Source organism: Protopterus annectens, chromosome 9.part0 (genome assembly GCF_019279795.1).
Source record: "Protopterus annectens isolate FY-2018-M chromosome 9.part0, PAN1.0, whole genome shotgun sequence".
NCBI classification, from domain to species: Eukaryota; Metazoa; Chordata; order Ceratodontiformes; family Protopteridae; genus Protopterus; species Protopterus annectens.
In genome coordinates this window covers 852,620,730-852,641,137 of record NC_056743.1, presented here as the reverse complement: position 1 = coordinate 852,641,137, position 20,408 = coordinate 852,620,730, and the positions used below count along the sequence as shown (strand labels likewise).

The window sequence follows — 20,408 nt, the reverse complement described above, 5'->3', positions numbered from 1 at the left end:
GGCCAGCAGAGTAATCCAAGCTTCAGAGAGCTAAAAAAGCGACTTTACCTGATTTAAGTATAATTTTTGTGGCTTTCCACTTCTATTTATCTAGCAACTGTATTTCGCCTGCTTGCTGATACTTTGTTACTGTTTTTCTGCATTTATTCTGTTTTTGCACTTGTTTCTCAATTTGTTACTTTTAAAATCTGTAACTGTTGCAAATTGTTTGTGTAGGCTGTGATAGCCAATTTATAGCATTTATAAGTGTTTACTGTATCTGTTTCTGCTTGTTTTCTGAAAAAAAAAAAAAAAACAAAAATATCTCTTGTTTTCCCGCCTTACTAAGCTAGAATAGTCCAGTTTCAGAGCTTGCTGATCCCTGGGCTTTGTTTGCAGTTCCTGAATCTTTACCTAATTTGGAACAGAGGAGGTTCCCTTGCTTACCAGTGGGAGTGGGAAGCATTGAGCTGCCTGTTGGTCCAGTTTTGTGAGGTTTCAGCCAGTAACTTGTAGTTTATTGGTCGTTTTGGGCCAATTCCTAGCTTCTTTCAGCCCCCTGATATAAAAAACGCTAAACGCACGTTTTTTGGCTTGTACCTACTCAGCACAGATCCTCGTGGTGGCCAGCAGAGTAATCCAAGCTTCAGAGAGCTAAAAAAGCGACTTTACCTGATTTAAGTATAATTTTGTGGCTTTCCACTTCTATTTATCTAGCAACTGTATTTCGCCTGCTTGCTGATACTTTGTTACTGTTTTTCTGCATTTATTCTGTTTTTGCACTTGTTTCTCAATTTGTTACTTTTAAAATCTGTAACTGTTGCAAATTGTTTGTGTAGGCTGTGATAGCCGATTTATAGCATTTATAAGTGTTTACTGTATCTGTTTCTGCTTGTTTTCTGAAAAAAAAAAAAAAAACCAAAAAAATATCTCTTGTTTTCCCGCCTTACTAAGCTAGAATAGTCCAGTTTCAGAGCTTGCTGATCCCTGGGCTTTGTTTGCAGTTCCTGTTACTGAATCTTTACCTAATTTGGAACAGAGGAGGTTCCCTTGCTTACCAGTGGGAGTGGGAAGCATTGAGCTGCCTGTTGGTCCAGTTTTGTGAGGTTTCAGCCAGTAACTTGTAGTTTATTGGTCGTTTTGGGCCAGTTCCTAGCTTCTTTCAGCCCCCTGATATAAAAAACGCTAAACGCGCATTTGCGCGGAGCTGCTACTGTTGCACACTAGGGCAGCGCCGGTTAAGCAGATTTAAACTATTAGGGCTACCTAAATTACACTCTTCAAATTTTCCCTTAAAACTACCTTCCTCGAACTATACTACTGATCTAATCAGCGTATCCTATAACTAAAAAGATCATCTCTACTTGACTCCAAGTAGACTATTCTCTATCTGTTAAACCTAGCACTTGCTCCTACAGTACTTATTACCTTGATACGGCACTCTTGTCATAGATAGTACCCCAAAAGGCAACCCCCATTTCTCGGTCACCCACATCCCCGGTATCTTTTTAAAGTTTTTGTCTATCCTTCTAGCATGTCGAGGGATCAGTTGCTAGTGTCCTCTCCTGCTCAGCTGGTGAACCTGGGAATATTGAGGCAATGTTACAATTGCCTCATGTACACAGACAACCCTCTCCTCCTCCCACAAAACACAAATACATGCAGAGATGCAACTATACGGCCAAACTGGAGGCTGAGCTCTCTCAACATAGGACTGGCAAGACCAGTCAGGAGGAGAAGGTTACCACACACACTATAGACCCAGTCTCACATAGTACCATTACAACCTCAAATCATACACATAAACACACAAAGACATACTGGAGGCTCTGATCAAAAATCTACCAAAACAGCAGAGGCCACCAAAGCAGACACCCAAACAACCACCACCTCAGAACACAACACCTGCAACACATAGACCTCACAGTCAGAGTGTCAAACAGTCACAGCCCTTAAGGCCAAACACAATGCCAGACACACTAGTCATTGGTGACTCCATAGTCAGACACACTGACGCCCCGCTCACCAGACTGAGTAAGGAGAAGGTCACAGTAAGCTGTCTGTCGGGCGCTAGAATCCGCCACATAACGCAAGCACTCAGGTCTCTCAACAGCAGGTACAAATATGACTCAGTCATTGTCCATGCTGGTGTAAACGAGCTGAGACGTACCTCCTTGGACTACATGAAAAGAGACATTGAGGAGCTCTCTGATTATGTAGCCCAGGCAGGTATGACCCTGACCTTGAGCAGTATCCTACCTTCACCAAGAATGATGCCACAATACAGAGATAAGATGATCAGCTTTAACAATTGGCTTAAACACTGGTGTCATTCAAAGGGGATCCAGTATCTGTCTGCCTGGGATGACATGCTGGACAAGCCACGCTGCCAAGGGACGGCTTGCACCTGTCACCCTGGGATTCGGATATTGGCAAAGGCTCTTGCCACCCCCATAGTGCCTTTTTAGGCAAGGCTCAAATTCTAAACCTACCACCCTAGAACACAAAAAGGAAAAAACTAAGGGTAATGCTGCTCAATGCCAGAAGTCTAAATCTCAAAATGCACGACTCGAGGCCCTTCTCAGTATGGAGAACATCGATGTCTGTGCTGTGACAGAAACCTGGTTCAAGGCTCCTGAGAGCACCCCAGCGCTATCAGGTTTTACCTCATATCATGCGTTCTGGCCCCAAAATCCGGACAATACCAAGAAAGGAGGAGGGGTATCCATATTCATCAAGGACACCCACACCTCAAGACTGGTGGCAACGCATGATGCATCGGAGACCATCCAGGTGCAATTAACCGTAGGCAAGACTGCTCTGCAAATTGTAGCATGTTACAGGCCACCCTCACAAACTCAGGAACCTCACATGGCCTTCCTGAAAACACTAGAGGGATAAATGTATCACCAAACACCATCATACTAGGTGACTTCAATTACCCTAATATAGACTGGGAACACTACTCAAGCCCAAACACCCTAGCCCAAAAGTTCCTGGAATTCATAAACTCAAATGCCATGGAACAACTAGTCACCATCCCCACAAGAGGAGATAACATACTTGATCTCATCATCACGAACATGGGAGCACAATGTTCAACACCGAAGTATACCCCTCACTGGTGAGATCAGATCACAAACTAATCTCGCTGGAGGTCCTCATTCCACCCCACCTGAAATAAAAAGACCACAGTAAAGAACTTCTCAAAAGCCGACTTCACACTTCTAAAGACTAGTGTGGTCTCCTTTAAGGCCCCGAACGCGGAAAACAGTACTCAAGCCGCTGAATCACTTACAAATGCCTTCTACCAGCACCTGCAGTACTGCTTGTATAAGGCAATCCCAAGCAAAACAATGTCTCTTTGTACCAAAGGCAAGCGCCCAGTCTGGTGGACCCCAGCCATAAACAAACTCTACAACAAAAGGAGGAAGCTACTACAAGATAGAGCAAAATCCTTAAAAGGTAAGACACCCTTGATCACTATAAGTAAAAACTAAGAGCTTTCATGAAATCATCAAAAGCAAATTTCGAGAGAAAAATAGCTAAAGACTCAAAAGACAATCATAAGGCCTTCTTTAGCTATGTTAGAAACCTAGGAGGAAACTCCCAGATATGCTCAGAACTAGTTCAAAATGATGTGAAGATTACTGATCCTACAGACATTGCCAACATACTGGCTGACAGGTTCAGTGCAAACTTCTCCCCTCCCCCAAAAGGAGAGATATCTATACCAAACGATTGCAGCCCCCAAACATCTCCAGCGCCCAAGTGAGAACTGCTCTCTCCAAAGCAAAAACACAGCATCCATGGGACCTGATGGTGTCCCCGGCTGTGTGCTCCACGAACACAATGAGGAATTAAACCCACAGCTAGGACAGCTGTTTAATCAAAGTCTTACCTCTGGATACGCACTCCAGGAGTGGCGACTGCAACTGTGGTCCCACTTCACAAAGGCGGTGCCTCCACCGACCCTGGAAATTACCGCCCATTAGCTTGACAAGCCTTATCTGCAAAGCCATGGAGAGGATCATAATGGACCTCATAAATAAAGACATAGGGAATTTGCAGACTTTGGATCCAACCCAGTTTGGCTTTGTCAAAGGCAGATCATGCCTTTTAAACTTGGTTGACTTTTGAAACAGTCACCAAAGCCATTGATGAGGGAAAGGCAGTCCATACAGCCTACCTCGATCTGGCTAAGGCCTTGATACAATACCCCACTCGGGTATCATTGAAAAACTCATCAGCTTAAATGTTAACCCATACATCACAAGATGGGTTGCAAACTGGCTGAGTGACAGAACCCACAGGGTCAGAGTTGCTGGCGCCATGTCAGACTCAAAACCTGTCACAAGTGGTGTCCCACAGGGCTCAGTCCTGGGCCCACTCTTGTTTGGCATCTACTTTTCCGAAGTACAAGCAAACACAGGAGGGTTATGGCTGACAAAGTTTGCAGATGACTGCAAACTGGGCGCCATAGTAGAAAACACATCTGACACAGATATCCTTCAGAAGGGTCTCACAGAAACGGAAAACTGGTGCCAGAGCCACGGCCTAAAGTTAAATGCCAAAAAATGCATAGTCATACCCTTCGGGAAAAACAAGGTTACCCCTAGCTACTAAATAGGTGGCAATCCACTGAGCACAGAAGAAGTTATCAGGGACCTGGGGACCCAGGTTGATAGTAGTCTGTCATTCGACACCCATGTAGCTAAAGTAGTCAGGAAGACCTTCTACATTGCCCACCTTATCATGAAGGGATTCTCATCTAGATCAAGGGAGGTCATAGTCTCCCTTTACTCATCACTCATCAGACCAATGATTGAGTACAATGCCCCATTCGGAATGTATCTGACCCGACACTTGCAGCAGCTGGAGAGGCCACAAAAGTTCCTCACCAAAAGGATAAAGGGTCTCAAAATCTGTCCTATGCTGCCCGACTGAAAGAACTCCAGCTCTATTCAGTCGCCACCGCTTGCTCAGAGGTGACCTTTGCCTAACATACAAGGCCATGTCAAACCCAGATTTGATGAATATGCTTCACCTCAAAAAATCTAGATCCATCAGAGCCACAAGGGCGGAGACTTAAACCTCGACACGGCTATTAATAGGACGTGCTGGAGGGATAGATTCATCACCCAAAGACTCCCTATGCTGTGGAACAAAATCCCGGTACATGTGAGGCAGAGCACCTCGCTGGCCTTGTTCAAGAGAAATCTTGACCAATGGATGGGAGATCGCAGATATACCCAGGGATTACCTCAGTGTCACTGCTCGACAGAGGCACAGCAAAATAATGGGTATAGTTCCCCATACTAAAGGGGTGGTGTAAGCCACAAAACGATGGGCTAGGCTTGTAAATGCCCTCGGGCAGATAGCCTAGTATGAACCTATGAACCTATGAACCTAAATATATGAACAGTCCTCCTGAAATTATATTACTTCTGGCCCTGAGCACTTGAACCATAAAACGACTCCCATTACATTCATTAAAGTCTTAAATTACCTCAGTGTTGTGGAGGACTACCAAAAACAAAAGGAAGGTCCTCAATGCTGGATAGCAGGGACATTCCAATCAAGAGTTTAGGACAGTTATTTAATAAGACTGGGGACTTTTCTGTTATCCCCTTTCTATTGGCAAGCCAGGACATAATAACTTGCTATGACAGAGAACTAATGTTAACAATATATACATATACCCTCACAGGACAAATGCCTCTCCTCTTTACTGGACTATCTGCTAAGAGAAAATAATTCAGTGATACCATCATCATCACTCCCAACGACAAACAGTTGATCTTGGAAGCTCAACCCCCACAAAAAAAAACAAAAAAACAAAACAAAACAAAAAAAAAAAAAGGCGATAGTCAAATGGGAATGAAGCAGAAGATACAGGATCCAATGCCAGTAACCCAACTTACGGTGTAAGAACAGTAAGTTTCTAAGCAGCAGAGAATACCTTAAGTAGGCACCCGATAATTGAAAACAAAAGCTGTAAGAGGCACACAATGCTGAACAACATTAATCTACCTCTCCCCTTCTTTTCTCTTAACCTCCACATAGATTTCCTGACTCTAAATTAACATCCATCACTTATGTCAAAATGTAGGCTGTATTACAACACATCTTACCCAGAATGGACATTCTATGTTACCCTAAAAACTTACAATTTTGTGAATTCAATTCTTAGTCAATATTAAACTGTAACTGTTTGATTGTATCTGATAATTCTTTTGATCATATATATATATTTTTTTAATTTTAATTAATGTACCAATCATATATGGTATTTATTCGGTTTTGCTTATCTACTTTTGTCCTACTTGATTTTGTTTGTACACTTTGGAGCTTTACTCCTCGGGTCTCCGCTGAAAAAGGGCACCTGCCCAGTCAGACTAACCCAGTTAACAGATGTCAAATAAATAAAACAAAACACTACTTACCCTCTGTTCTTGGGCTGCCACCACTTTTTTTCTTCTCAGCAGGTTGCCAGATGCACTCTTTCCCTTTTTTTTGTGCTTAGGCTCAAACTTAGGTTTGACAGAGGGATCATACCCCTAGAAAGGAAAAAAAATACAAATGTTGGTAAAAAAGCACTGCACTGTTTAAAAGGATTCAAGTAATAATGAAGAAAAAATGTCAGTTTCTGCAGTAATTTTGGGTTCAGGGCCTAAACAATTCCAATGTTTTTTTTAATATAGCAAAAAACATTGAACCAACTGCTGGAATCCAAACAGAAAACGACCAAAACCAGTTCACAACTGTTTTGTTACAGGAGTTAAGCTCTTTCGTGTGTACACAACATACACTGATTCAGAATAAAAAACATTCACAAAAATTCAGTTTAAATAACCCATCAATAAAATCACATGACCCATCAACACACCTACCAATTCTAATCTTAAAGGCTACTTGCTTATATAAAAAAATACATAAAAGTCTATACAAATATATACTAAGAAAAAAAAGAAAAAACCTAACCTAATATTTCCCTAACGTGTACAACATAACAACAAATTAAATATAGTGAGACATAAGTCTAAAAACACAAGCTATGGATAAAGACTCATTCAAACCTGGGTGTGAGGTGGCGTTTAATTTAAATTGCCAATGCAACACTCCCTCCATTCTACCATGTCACGCCACGGTCCCCCCCAGTAAATTCTGCTGTATGGTGTCGATACCAAAAAATAAAAAAAACATGGTCTGGATGTTTTTCTCCGTGACAATACAATGCATTAGTAGTTGTCCTCTGCTTGATGTCATAAAATGTGTTCATAAATGCATTCTTTAAAACTACGAATGGTTTTACCAACATAAAAACTTGGGCACATTTTACATAAAGCCACATAAATCACTCCCATTGATTTACAGTTACAATAAAAGTGTGTCCGTATACTTTCATACCATTAATAAGCACCTCATGTTTCTCTAAAATGTACAAGCACAAACTGCACGCACCACATTTATAGGTACCCCAAGTCCTTTCACTAATGGTAGTATATATCTTATCTGATTCTAACATGTTCTTGATGCATTTGGCTTTTCTAGTGACAAATACTGGCTTGGTTCCCAAAATGTCTGACATCCCTTCAAATGCTTGAAAAACAAGCCAATTTTGGTTAATAATATTCCGAATGTAACCATATTTTTCAGTAAAAGTGGTAATAAATGAACAGTTATAATCACCATTTGTTTCTCTCTGATTAACCAAAGTTTTGTTATCTAGCAAAATGGGAATTACCTCCTTCTGCTGTCTCTTCTGAAGGACCTCCCTCCATATTAGATCAACTAAATTCGGGGGGTGTAACCTCTAGCTGTAAACATCCCTTTCAAATTTACACATTCTTTGAAAAACATTTCTTCACTAGAAATCATACAGGCTAACCTTATATATTGCTCCTTAATGATTCCCCACTTTTGGTGCATCAGGTGACAACTACTGTAGTGCAAAAGGCTGTTAGAGTATGTTGCTTTCCTAAACACTGTGCTCTGTATACTTTTATCCATGTCACCCTTGTAAATAAACACATCCAAATAGTTAATATTTACTGGACTATATTGGTATGTAAACTTTAAATAAGAGGTAGCGGAATGTAAATATTCCAAAAATCTCTCAGTGTCTACTTTACTAGCATCCCAAACAATGAAAATGTCATCCAAAAACCTCACATATAAATAATAAGGTGGAACATTTTCATTGTTAAATATAGACTGCTTTTCCCACTGAAGTAATACTATGTTCACAAACACTGGGGCACAGCTTGCCCCCATAGAAACCCCTCTTTTTGTTGAAAAAATTGCCCATCCAGATGAATAAAATTATATTTCAAAACCATGTTTAACAATGCATCAAGCACATCAATTTCATTAGCGTTAAAATGACCAGATTTGTGAGTAAAATCATGAAACATTTCTTTTCCAACATCTTGTGGGATAACATTAAATACATTTACTATATCTATAGTAAACGCTAAACTGGTACTATATTTAATTTTTCTCAATTTTTCCTAAAAAATCCCAAGAATCTTTCATAACATGGGAGTAACCAGATACCAACATTTTTACTTTCTTGTCTATGTATACAACCATAGGGTGAGTGACAGAAGTTCTAGCACTCACAATAGGTCTCATAGGAAGGTCCCACACACATTTATGTATTTTTGGGATCCCAAAAAGGGGGGGGGGACCACAGGGAATTTAACTTCTAAGAATTCATACACTTCTCTAGAAATTTCCTCTTGTTCCAACATGTCTAACAAAATAAATCTAATTATAGAATAACATGAATTAACATAATTCAAAGATACTTGCTCATAAAAAATCTTCATCTAGTACATGTTCAAACATTTTGTTAAAATAATCCCCTTTGTTCAAAATCACTATCCCTCCCCCTTTACCTGGCTTCATGACTCTAATCATTTTGTTTTGCATAAGGTCTTCTAGTAAGCGTTGTTCAGAAATAGTCAAATTAGTTTCACTCATGTGAACATTTTTACCCCTTAGAAATTTTCTGAAATTAAATTCACCTAGCTTTTCACTATACTTAATTTTATTTATTTATTTACATTTGTTGACCGGGAGTGTCCGACTGGACATAGGTCCATTTTCAGAAGAGGCCCGGGGAGAAAAGCTCCACAGTTAAAATATACCAACATTAGTTACATTGGATTTACATAGCAATTAACAATTTGATCAACATAGCAATTAATTACAAACATAGTTACAGATGAAGAACATAGTACATCAGTAGACAACTAGAATCTTTATCATCTGCGAAGTACATAACAGACATTAACAATTGCTACAATACGAAGTTCCTACTGTATAATAAGTAGTTAGGCTTATGAGCATCCAAGCTTGCTATAATCAAGACAATTAGTGTGGAAAGAAAGGTAGTGGGCGGATGGGGTTGGTGATATTAGAGGGGGAGTTGCAAAGGCATAGCCAGCATGTTTTTAGGTGTGCTTTTAAGTAAAGCTTTGAAGTGGGTGCATGATGGTACGGAGGTAATGGTGGGTGGGAGGGAGTTCCATAATTTGGCTATGGCGCAAGGCAATACTGCTTTTCCAGCAGAGTTATTGGCTTTAGTGACCTGTAAGTAACTTTTGTTGCTGGATTTTAGTGGTCTGGTGGTGCGATAGGGCTGGAGTAGATTCTGGAGGGATGGGACTTTTAGTGGATGATTTACTAGTTTTTGGGTGCATGTGAGTTGATACCATTGAAGGAGGTGAGGGAGTTCAAGCCAGCCCAGTTCAGCAAGTGAGAGAGAGTGTTGACTACGGTAGGATGCCCCTGTGGCGAATTTGGCAATTTTGTTGTAGCAGGTCTCAAGCTTGTTTAGATTGCATTGCCTTAGGTTGGTATATATTGGGGAGGCATAAAGTAGGGTGGAGATAAAGTGGGAATTTGCTACTGAAATCTTTGCTACTTTGGTGAGAAGTTACTCATTTCTGTATAACACTCCTATTTTTTGTGGACTTTTTTTATGGTCATGGATATGTGAATGTCAAATTTTAGTTTATTGTCTATTTCCACTCCTAGCAATTTGGTGTGTTCTGTTGGGTGTATAGTGGTGTTGTCTTTTGCTGTGATGTTAAAGTGAGAGTTGTTTTGAGTATGTTTGGTGGGTTGGAAGATGAGTAGTTTAGTTTTGTTTGGGTCGAGTATTAATTGAGCATCGGATAACCAAGTTTCAACACAGGAAAAGGCTTCCTGTGTGACTTTTTGCAGTTTGGGTAGGGACTGGGCTAAGCAGATGATGGTTGAGTCATCTGTGTATTGTATGAGTGTGCCATGTTTGGTGGTTGGTGGCAGAGACTAGATTATTGGTAAAAATAGAGAAGAGTAGAGGTCCAAGGATGGATCCTTGGGGAACCTCTACAGACACAGGCAGTTGGGGAGATGTGTCACTATGCCATACAACGGATTGTTGGTGGTCGGACAGGTAACTCTGAAACCAGTTGGTGACTGACTGAGAGAAGGATAGGTTATTGAAGACAGAGATGAGTTGTTTGTGTGGGACCATGTCAAATGCTTTAGATAGGTCTAAGAATGTAGCAGAGGAGAGATAGCCATTGTTTTTATGCTGAAGGATAGTGTTAGTAAAGGTTAGTAAGGCAGTGGTGGTGCTATGATTTGGTCGGAAACCATGCTGAGTACTGAAAAGGAGGTTGTTAGTAAGGAGGTAGTCTGAGACCTGAGAGTGAATGCATCTCTCTAGTATTCTGGAGAGTGGAGAGAGACTAGCTATGGGGTGGTAATTGGTTAGTTCTGTGGAGGGGAATTATATGCGATACTTTCCATAGCGTGGGAATAAGAAGTTATGTACTCACCATAATGTTCCATCTGAGTAGGTAAACTTCATTTGTCAGCAACCTATGGGTCTTCGGATCCATATCGGATCCAAGCCGGCAGTTTTCAACAGCACAGATCTGAGCTCCAAGCTCCTCCCCCTACCCATAATCCCTTGCCAACCCTACCTGACCTCAGATCGAGTTTGCCCACAGCTAGATAAGCATACAAAAACCACCCGCAAAACTAGCTACATACCCTTGCCATAAGGAAGGTAACATCTCAAACATCCGAAGGTCAGGGGGACGGAGGAGGGGTCGGTTGCTGACAAATGAAGTTTACCTACTCAGATGGAATGTTATGGTGAGTACATAACTTCTTAATCTGAAGTAGTTAACTTAATTTGTGCATCAACCTATGGGACAGAATCCCCAGCTACCTAAATCTTGGGCGGTCCTCAAGGAAGGATGTTTCGGAGCACTGCAGAGCCAAAGGATGCTCTCCCTCTGGAGACAATATCCAGCTTGTAGTGATTAATGAAGGTATGAGACGAAGCCCATGTTGCTGCTGAGCAGATATCATCCAACGAGAGTCTAGAACGAAAGGCAGCCGAGGTAGAGATAGACCGAGTAGAGTGGGCATGGACTCCTAGAGGTGCGGGCTGACCAGTACTTTCATATGCCAACAGAATACACTGAGAAATCCATCTGGACAGTCTGACTTTAGAAACAGCCTTTCCTAAATTAAATTTGGCAAAGGAAATGAACAACTGATCCGATTGCCTATGACCAGCTGTTCTGTGTAAATAAAAGCGCAGTTGTCTGTGCACATCCAACGAATGTAACTTATATTCCCCTTTGTTCTGGTAGTTGGGAAAGAAAACTGGTAGGTTAATGGACTGATTAATATCCGATTTGGATGCAATTTTTGGAAGAAAGGAGGGATTGGTCCTGAGGTAGACTCTGTCTTTGTGGAAGGACAAATAAGGTGGTTTTGCACAAAGGGCTTGAAGTTCGGAAACCCTTCGAGCTGAGGTGATAGCTACAAGAAAGGCAGTTTTCCATGATAAAAAATTTAGATCTATTGAAGCTGCAGGTTCAAAGGGGGGGGGGGGCTGTAAGTGCCTGCAATACCAAAGTTAAGTCCCAAGGGGGGACTACTTCCTTCACCGGGGGTCTGAGTAGGAATGTACCCTTCAGAAAGGCCTTGCATAATTTAGAGGAGATAAACGGTCCAAGGTCACTTCCTATATGGTAGTGAGAGATAGCCGCCAATTGAACCTTGACTGTAGAGGAGCTGGCACCCTGATCGAAGAGTCCTGATAGGAAATCTAATATCGCAGGTAACGGAGCTGTGAAAGGATCTAAATCTCTGTGCTCCGCCCAAATAGAAAAACGTTTCCATTTGCTATCATAGACCTTTCTGGTGGATGGCTTGTGCGCCGCCACCAGAATAGCTTTGACCTGGGAAGAGATACCGGGAGTCCTAGCTAACCTTGGAACTGGATCAACCAAGTCGTGAGCTTGAGGTTGTCCAGGTTCGGAGTCGGAAGATCCAATGGATGGGATATGAGATCCGGAATGGGATCTAGAATCCAGGGAGGATTCACTAGGTGAGACCAAAGATACGGGAACCAAGCCTGGCGAGGCTAGAATGGGGCAATGAGGATTATCTTGTTCTGCAACCGACTGGCTTTCTGTAGAAACTTCAACATCAGCGGAAGAGGAGGATAAGCATAAAGGAGACCGGGGGGCCAAGCATGCACCAGAATGTCCCGTGGGGATTCCCCGGGTGGGGGAATTAGAGCGAAGTAGTCGTTGCATTTCGCATTTGAAGGAGAGGCGAAAAGATCGCAACAAGGTTGACCCCAAGTGGAGAATATCTGCTTCGCTACTTCTGGGTTCAGAGACCACTCGTACGGTGAGAGGATGGTGCGACTCAACTTGTCTGCTAAAATATAAACACAATGCACCAAGGTAACACACAATAACGTTTAAAGAAAACAAAATGTAAAAGACAGAGGTGAGCGCTTTCGCAACAATAGTTGCTTCATCAGACAAAGATCAAGTGAATAGCACTGCTTAAATAGGTAAACAACCTTGGTTTTACCCGCAGCAGTTTCTTTTTTGTCTGTTAAAATGTTGGACCGCCCCGGAATGTGCGTCGCTATGAGAAAGCGGTTGGTGGAAATCGCCCATTCCCACACTCTCATGGCCTCTCGACATAGGGGATAATAACTGGTTCCTCCCTGTTTGTTGATGTACCAGACCACTGCCATGTTGTCCGTCTGGATTGCAGTCGCTCCTACGGGAAGAAGGCTCTGTAGTGCTTGCAACACCAAAAGCACCGCCCTCATCTCTAGGACATTGATATGCAGAGAGGTCTCCGTGCTGTACCACATGCCTTGGACTGTCCTGCCCACACAATGCCCCCCCCACACTTGAGGCGAGAGGCGTCCATGGTCACCGTGGTTAGGGGAGGGGACATAGCAAAGGGGCGCCCCTTCTGGAGGTCTGCGGATTTGAGCCACCATAAAAGGGCCTTCCTGCAAACCCTGCTGAGGGGAATAGGGTGGTACAGGGGGAATTGCAGAAAAGACCATTGAACTTGGAGAGTCCATTGCAGGACTCTCATGTTCAGACGCGCCATCGGCAATAGGTTGATGGTGGCCGCCATCGAACCCAAAGCCCTCAGGACCAATTCTGCCGGGGGGCCTGGGGTAGAAGGATGGCCCGCACATGAGTCTTAAAGTCCACACGCTGTCTGGAGTTGAGTGTGCTAGACACCTGTTTGTGTCCAATCTGGCTCCGATTAAATCTATGGTTTGAATTGGAAAAAGGGAAGATTTCTCTACGTTGATAGTGATCCCCAGCCGCGTCGCTAGGTGAAGAAAGGAGTTTCTGGCTGCGCAGAGTAGATGCCTTGTGGGGGTGATCAGGAGCCAGTTGTCCAGGTATGGGAAAACCTGGATGCCCTGCAGTCGCAGATGGGCCGCTATCACCGACAGAACTTTGGTGAACACCCTGGTGGCTGTGGTGGGACCAAAGGGAAGGGCCCTGAATTGGTAATGACTGGCTCCTAGCCAGAAGCGGAGAAACCTCCTGGATCGTCTGTCCATCAAAATGTGGTAGTATGCATCTTTGAGGTCTACAGAGCACATCCAGTCGTTCTCCCGCAGGAAGGGGAGAATGGATTGAAGCGTGACCATCCGGAACTTTTCCTTGGTTACTGACAGGTTCAAGAGGGATAGGTCGAGGATCGGTCTGAAGTCCCTCGTCTTTTTTGGCACCAAGAAGAACCTGAAGTAAAAGCCCGATCCGTACTGGTCTGGGGGGACGTGCTGGATAGCTCTTTTTTCTAGCAGCCGCTGGATTTCTGCAGCTGCAGCCTCCCTCTGCTCGGGTGGGACGTTGGGGAGGTGTCTGGGATTGCGAGGGAAATGAGAGAATGGGATCTGGTAACCTCTGGATATGATGCGAAGCACCCAGCGGTCGGTCGTGATGGACTCCCAAGCTGCCCCCCGACTGCCTCGAGAGTGGAGCAGTCGGGTAACCCTTCAGGGCTGTTATGTGGGCCGGTCAGAGAACGGTTCTCTGGACCCAAAGTTCTTCGGGCCCCCTCTGCCTCTAGGGCGGTGTCCACCCTGTCCTCCTCTGCCGCGGAAGGACTGGGGGTCCGCAGCGAAATGGGGCTGTTGCGACTTCCAGAACCACATCTTCTTCTGTCCCTTTTGGTTCTTGGAAATGGACCTCTGGGGAGCAGACGTCTTCCCGTCGTCCTTGCTCTGGACCAAGGTATCGCGTACGGTTTTGCCAAAGAGGGCAGAACCATCGAAAGGGGCATTAGCGAAAGACGCCTTAAAGGGTTCCACTAAATCACAGTGGCGGAGCCAGGCCTGTCGCCTCATAACGACGCCTGCTCCGCTAGCTCTAGCGGTCCCCTCCATGGTGTGGGACAGTAGCCGCATAGAGGTGTTAGAAATAGACCTAAGAGTGGCCATTCGGGAAGAGTACAACTGTTTGTCCTCAGCTGACATGGACTCCGGGGGTGACGCGGCATACTCTTTGATAAGGTCTCGCTGCAGTCGTACGACATGTGCCATGTAGTTCAGTGACCTCACTGAGAAGGTAGCTGAACTAAAAACCCACTTCCCTAAGCGATCCATCAACCGAGACTCCTTGTCTGGAGGATGGACCGAGGGACCTCCTGGGCTAATTCCCTTTTAGTGGCCGCCACCACCAACATGGCATCTACAGGGGTTCCCTTACTCCAATGTGATCTGCCGAAGGGAGGACTGAGAATTTTATCAGGTCTTTTTGGGACTGTCTCTACAGTGTCCGGCTCCTTCCACACCCTGGTAGTGATCAGATCTACCAGGGGGTCAGCTGGAGGGGACACCCAAGAGGTAGACGGGCCTGCTTCAAACGCCTCCAGGAACACAGATTCGTCCGAGGTAGGCTTTGGGACAGACCCCCCCCCCCCTAATCCTGAGCATCTCCATGATGTCTCCAAATGAGACGTCCTCGGGGGGTGATCTTGGGGAACCTTCCCCTTCCTCCAAATCTGTGTCCTCGGTCAAGGACTCAGGGGAGTCCAAGTGCCTCCTCTTGCACTTGTGCTTGTGAGGAACCTCCTCGGGGGGGTCTGTCCGAGGAGACCTCATCAGCAACATCATGTTCCAATGGAACGACCTGGGACGTTGGAGCAGGCTGTCCCTGGGAACTGGGTGACGGAAGTCGGACCCATCTGAGATGGAGTGCAGGGTGGAGCCATAGCCAAGGCTGGGGGTCTGGAATCCCTTGACAGAACCCTCTCCACTATGTCGAATGCCGAAGGAAAGCCGCTCTCTCTGGGATCCGAGAGCAGACCCTCCCTCGGATCCGACAGGCAGATCGGGGCCGGAGCCGACACGGTCTGATCCGAAGGTCCAGTATGCTCCGACCTGGGCGGAGCCGAAGGCACACTGAAACCCTCGGATCCGAAGCTCAGCTCTCGGCTCCGAGAGTTCGGATCCGAAGAAAAGGGACCAGACAAACTCGAGGGCATTGTCGGTGCCGAAGTACCCGATACTGTCGGCGCCGACAGCCCCCCCCACGCCGACGCTACCCGGCTCCGAAGACTCCGAACCCAGGAAGCGGGTCGGAAAAGGAGCAATCGGGGCAAAAAACGGGGTTGAGCTCCCCCCCAGGGGGGGGGGGGGGGAGGCAGGAGCACTCCCATCTGCAGTTGGGCCTGGAGGAATCTTCTCATCATCCGGTCCAAGTCTGCGTCAGTCAGGCTTCAGGTGGATTTGGATGAGGCCACAGAGGCGGGATGGGAGTGCCGCCTCAATGACCTCGATGGGGGCCGGGCCTCCTCCTCCGGTCCTGGTGAAAAACAAGGAGACCAGAGCCGAGGGGGGGGGGGGGGCTCGGAAGTCCTGGAGGGAGAAGACCGCTTGGCCGGCGGGGCCGAAGAAGAGGCCTCGGCCCGCCGCTTGTAGTGCTTCTCCTTCCGCTTCTCTTTCCTGGACTACCTATCCTCCTGGCCCGAAGCGGGAGGTTGAGTCCCGGCCAGGGGAAGGGAGGCAGGAGTGGCAGGAGCCACAGTGGGACCAGAGGCCGAAGCGGAGTCCGGGGGCAGCAGTCTCGCCAGAATCAGCTTAGCCTTCCGTTCCTTAAGTGCCCTGGGGTTGAAAGCCGCACATATGGACCAACCTGAAAGGTGTCCAACCCCAAGGCACATCATGCACAGAGTGTGGCCATCCGCCAGGGATAGCTTATGGCCACACTCGGTACACTTGGAGAAAACAGCTTTTGGGGCCTCCGACATACTGAAAAGAAACACACACGCTAGGCCCCAACACACAGCACACTCCCTAATGCACTAACGAGGGTGGGGAAGGAAAAACTATAAAGAAATTTAACAGACTGGTTTAAAAAGTATGATGGACCTGTACACAACACACGCACACTAAAGATTATAGAAAAAAGGAGAGAAAAACAGTAAAATTTTCTCACAAAAAAACGCTAAAGCCTGGAACTCAGTGATCGAGCTGCTGGATGAAACCGCGGCAAACTAGATCTGAGGTCAGGTAGGGTTGGCAGGGGATTATGGGTAGGGGAGGAGCTTGGAGCTCGGATCTATGCTGTTGAAAACTGCCGGCTCGAATCCGATATGGATCTGAAGACCCATAGGTTGATGCACAAATGAAGTTAACTACTTCAGATCGTAACTTTCTGACAGAGATCAGTTAATCAAGATGGATACTGGGTAGGCAAGAGCATCAGCTACTATTTGTAGGTATTCACTTGGGAGGTTGTCTGCTGCTAATTTGTTTAGTTAAGATTTTTTTATGCTGGAGGTAGGAACAGGAGAAAAAGAGAAGACAGTGAGGAGATTACTAGTTGAAGTTGTAGCTTGAAGGGGAGGGGGTTGTGTTGTCTAGCTAGTGATAGTAGGTTTGTGTGAAGTGTGTCTTGAATGAGGTAGCAATATTTTCCGAAGAGTGAGGGATGTTAGGAGGAGTACTGACTTTACCTGGGTGGAGGATGGAGTTTATGGAGGACCAGAATTGTTTGGGGCTGTGTTGGGAGGAGTCTAGGGCAGACTGGTAGTATTGGAATTTGTCCTGTTTTATTTATTATGTTGTACATATTATTGAAATATTAGTTTTTTTTCTTAGTATATATTTGTATAGACTTATTTTATTATATGAGCAAGTAGCCTTTAAGGGTTATTTAAACTGAATTTTTGTGAATGTTTTTTATTCTGAAGAAGTGTGTGTTATATAAACACAAAAACACTTAATTCCTGTAACAAAACAGTTGTGAACTGGTTCTGGTAGTTTTCTGTTTGGATTCCAGCAGTTGGTTCAGTTGTTTAATATAGCCCCAAACAGTCCCTCTACTAATGCAGATGGGACATGAAAATATAATACTTACAGTAAGTACTCATCTTAACAGCACGTTTGAGATTAGTTGTTCTTTCAGGTTTTAACTTTACAGACCAACACTATGCAGTATCTGAGCATAGCTATATTTTTAGCAGCTATAGGATGAAGATCAACCATTCACTGACACCTTTCTGACATAATTTCCCTGCCCAGGTACAGAAACACTGACTCTTACAGAAGATAAGGAGTGCATGAGCACACCTAATCTATTATTAACTTCTCTGGATAACTTGCATACACACTCCAAGTCCTTGTAAAAAAATACCTTACGATAATAATTCAGAACTGTTTTTAAACCTTACACCACTTCAGGATGGCAGCTTAAATCATGTACTTCCTTCCCTTATGACAAAACTTTTTTTAAATTTCCTGAAGAACCCGCTTTCTATATTTCCAAAATGTGACTTCTTATTCTATTTCTCTTTTTGAATGATGACAAGTATCTCTACTCGGATTCCTTTGAAATAATTAAATATTTCAATCTTCTCTCCCCTGTGCCTCTTGTCTGAAGACTTTACACCGTAAATGCTGTCTATTCTCATAATGTATGACTGCCACAGTAGACCACACATTAATTCTTCCCTCGTCTGAATCACCTAAGCCTTGGCCTTTGTCCATATAATGACAATACGTCCAGAACCATGCCTAGTACTCTAGCTGTGATCTTACTTATTTTCCAATTCCAGGACATCTATTAAGGTTCAACTACACTGGCACAAATGACTCAACAATCCAATTCAGTATTTGCAAAAAATGAAGACATTTCCATGTAGGACAGCTGCCAGGGTTTTCTTCCATTCACTTGCACTTTCTCTTTCCTTCCTTTCTCTGTTTTGAAAACGATACCTTTTTTTCTCTCTTGTACTGCAGTGGTGGTGCTGCGGTAGCGTTGTCGCCTCACAGTAAAGACGTCCTTTTCGATTCTCAGCTAGAGCTTCTTCTGTGTGAAGACATGCGTGAAGGGGCATACCTTTGTTGAAAGTTGTGCGTCAGGGCTGGCAACTCGGCACGTAAAAATCTACTGCCAATCATTAGCGGACCAGAGTTCGCTGTGGCGACCTCTAACCGGGAAAAGCTGAAAGACACAACAACAACCTTTTTTCTCTCTTCAAAGTAGCCTACAGTTCTAAAGGTTGTGGCACCAACTTGTTACTAGTCAGTATTTACAATAGTGTGATATCCCTACATCTTTTCTTGATGTATTCTGTTCAGTGCATCTCTGTAGCACTTTTTTAAACACTCTTAACATAATTCAGTGACTTTGACTAAACTTGTACAGAATCTGGTTCTATACTGGAATCTTACTACCAAAACAAGCCAGCAGAGCTGATATTTTAAAACCATCCCCTCAGTGTTGACAACAGTGGTCAAAGAAAAACACTGATACTATTATGATGATGGTCTCACTTGAACAGATTTTTCAAACCATCACTACAGATACCTCTTCAGATTCTTTATGAGTAAGTCACCCAAGTTTTACAAACGTAAAAGGGAAAAAGTGATAAACTGCATGCATGCATCCTGATATCTCTATGAAGGCAACATTTAATTAAAGATATATAATTGCAGGACCCTAAAGGAGGCACCAGACAATAGACACTCTGCCAGATCTCAGTATGGTCACTATTTAGAAGAGGGCAATACAGAGAAGCAGGAAAGCACCCAAACACATGAACTGTAGATAGTTTTTTTTACAAAGCTTTAAAAACACCTTTATTGAATTCACCTGTGATATAGTAATCAAACCATATTAACAAGTTCACATTTACAAGCATTATACATCATAGATATTGTTCTATACAGTATAATCAATCTAACATTACACATATATTGTTCAATTCCTGCCTTCTCTTAAGCCTCATTCCGCCTCCAAAACATTTTTCTGCATGCATTGTTGCCACAATCTCCATTTTTTTCTATGCAATTTACTCCTCCCCTTTTCTAAAGATTCCTGTTTTTTATCTCTGTTACAATATTAACTACTTCAAGTATGGATGGTTTAGACTTCGATTTCCATTTTCTAGAAACTGCTTTTTTGGCAGCCACCAGAATTAAGCTTATTAGGGCCGTACTATGTCTAGGCAATTCAGATACTGTATCCCAGCTCAAAAGAAATGCCCTCAGCTAAACTAATTTGCCTGACCAGTATTCTTGACGGAGTACTTTGCAGGGATTTTTTTTTAGAGTCAGCCAACTCATTAAACTCCGATAATATAAGCTACCAAGCACCTATTTCTTCCTCATTACACCTCCAGAAATTGCCATCTACCCGAGGAAAACTGTAGGGTCTGGGGTATAAAAGTACCAATGTAAACACTTCCAAGCAAAAAACTAAACCGTCTAGATTTTGCTGCATATTTGGGAGCCAAACATATGTTCTCCCATTGCTTCTTTATCTAATTGCTCTTCTAAACCTTTTATGACCTCCTCTGACTGATTCCTGTAGTTACTGTGCAATATTTTATATGCCCTACTAATTATGCCTTTCTTAACAGCAGATTCTGTTCTAGATTTAACTTAAAACTCAACCAGTGCAGGGCTTTCATTTTGTTAAGCTCTTTTAATTATTCTACTGGTTACTTATCCCATACAGTTCTACTGACTGGCTCTACCCACTCCGTTCACCTTGCGGGCTCACTCCGCTCCCCTACCCTGCCCCCACTACTTCCACATTTATTTACCACCAACTCCTCCCATT

The 20,408-nt window shown here is 43.9% G+C and overlaps 1 protein-coding gene across 1 annotated transcript in view; it reads right to left on the bottom strand.

Annotated features, from left to right (window-relative positions):
• WDR46 (WD repeat domain 46) overlaps window positions 1-20,408 on the bottom strand; it is a 282,988-nt gene that overhangs the window by 74,530 nt on the left and 188,050 nt on the right. The window contains exon 17 of the mRNA XM_044082172.1: window positions 6,426-6,539. Coding sequence (XP_043938107.1) covers window positions 6,426-6,539 — 114 coding nt within the window. The remainder of the gene's footprint in view (window positions 1-6,425; window positions 6,540-20,408) is intronic.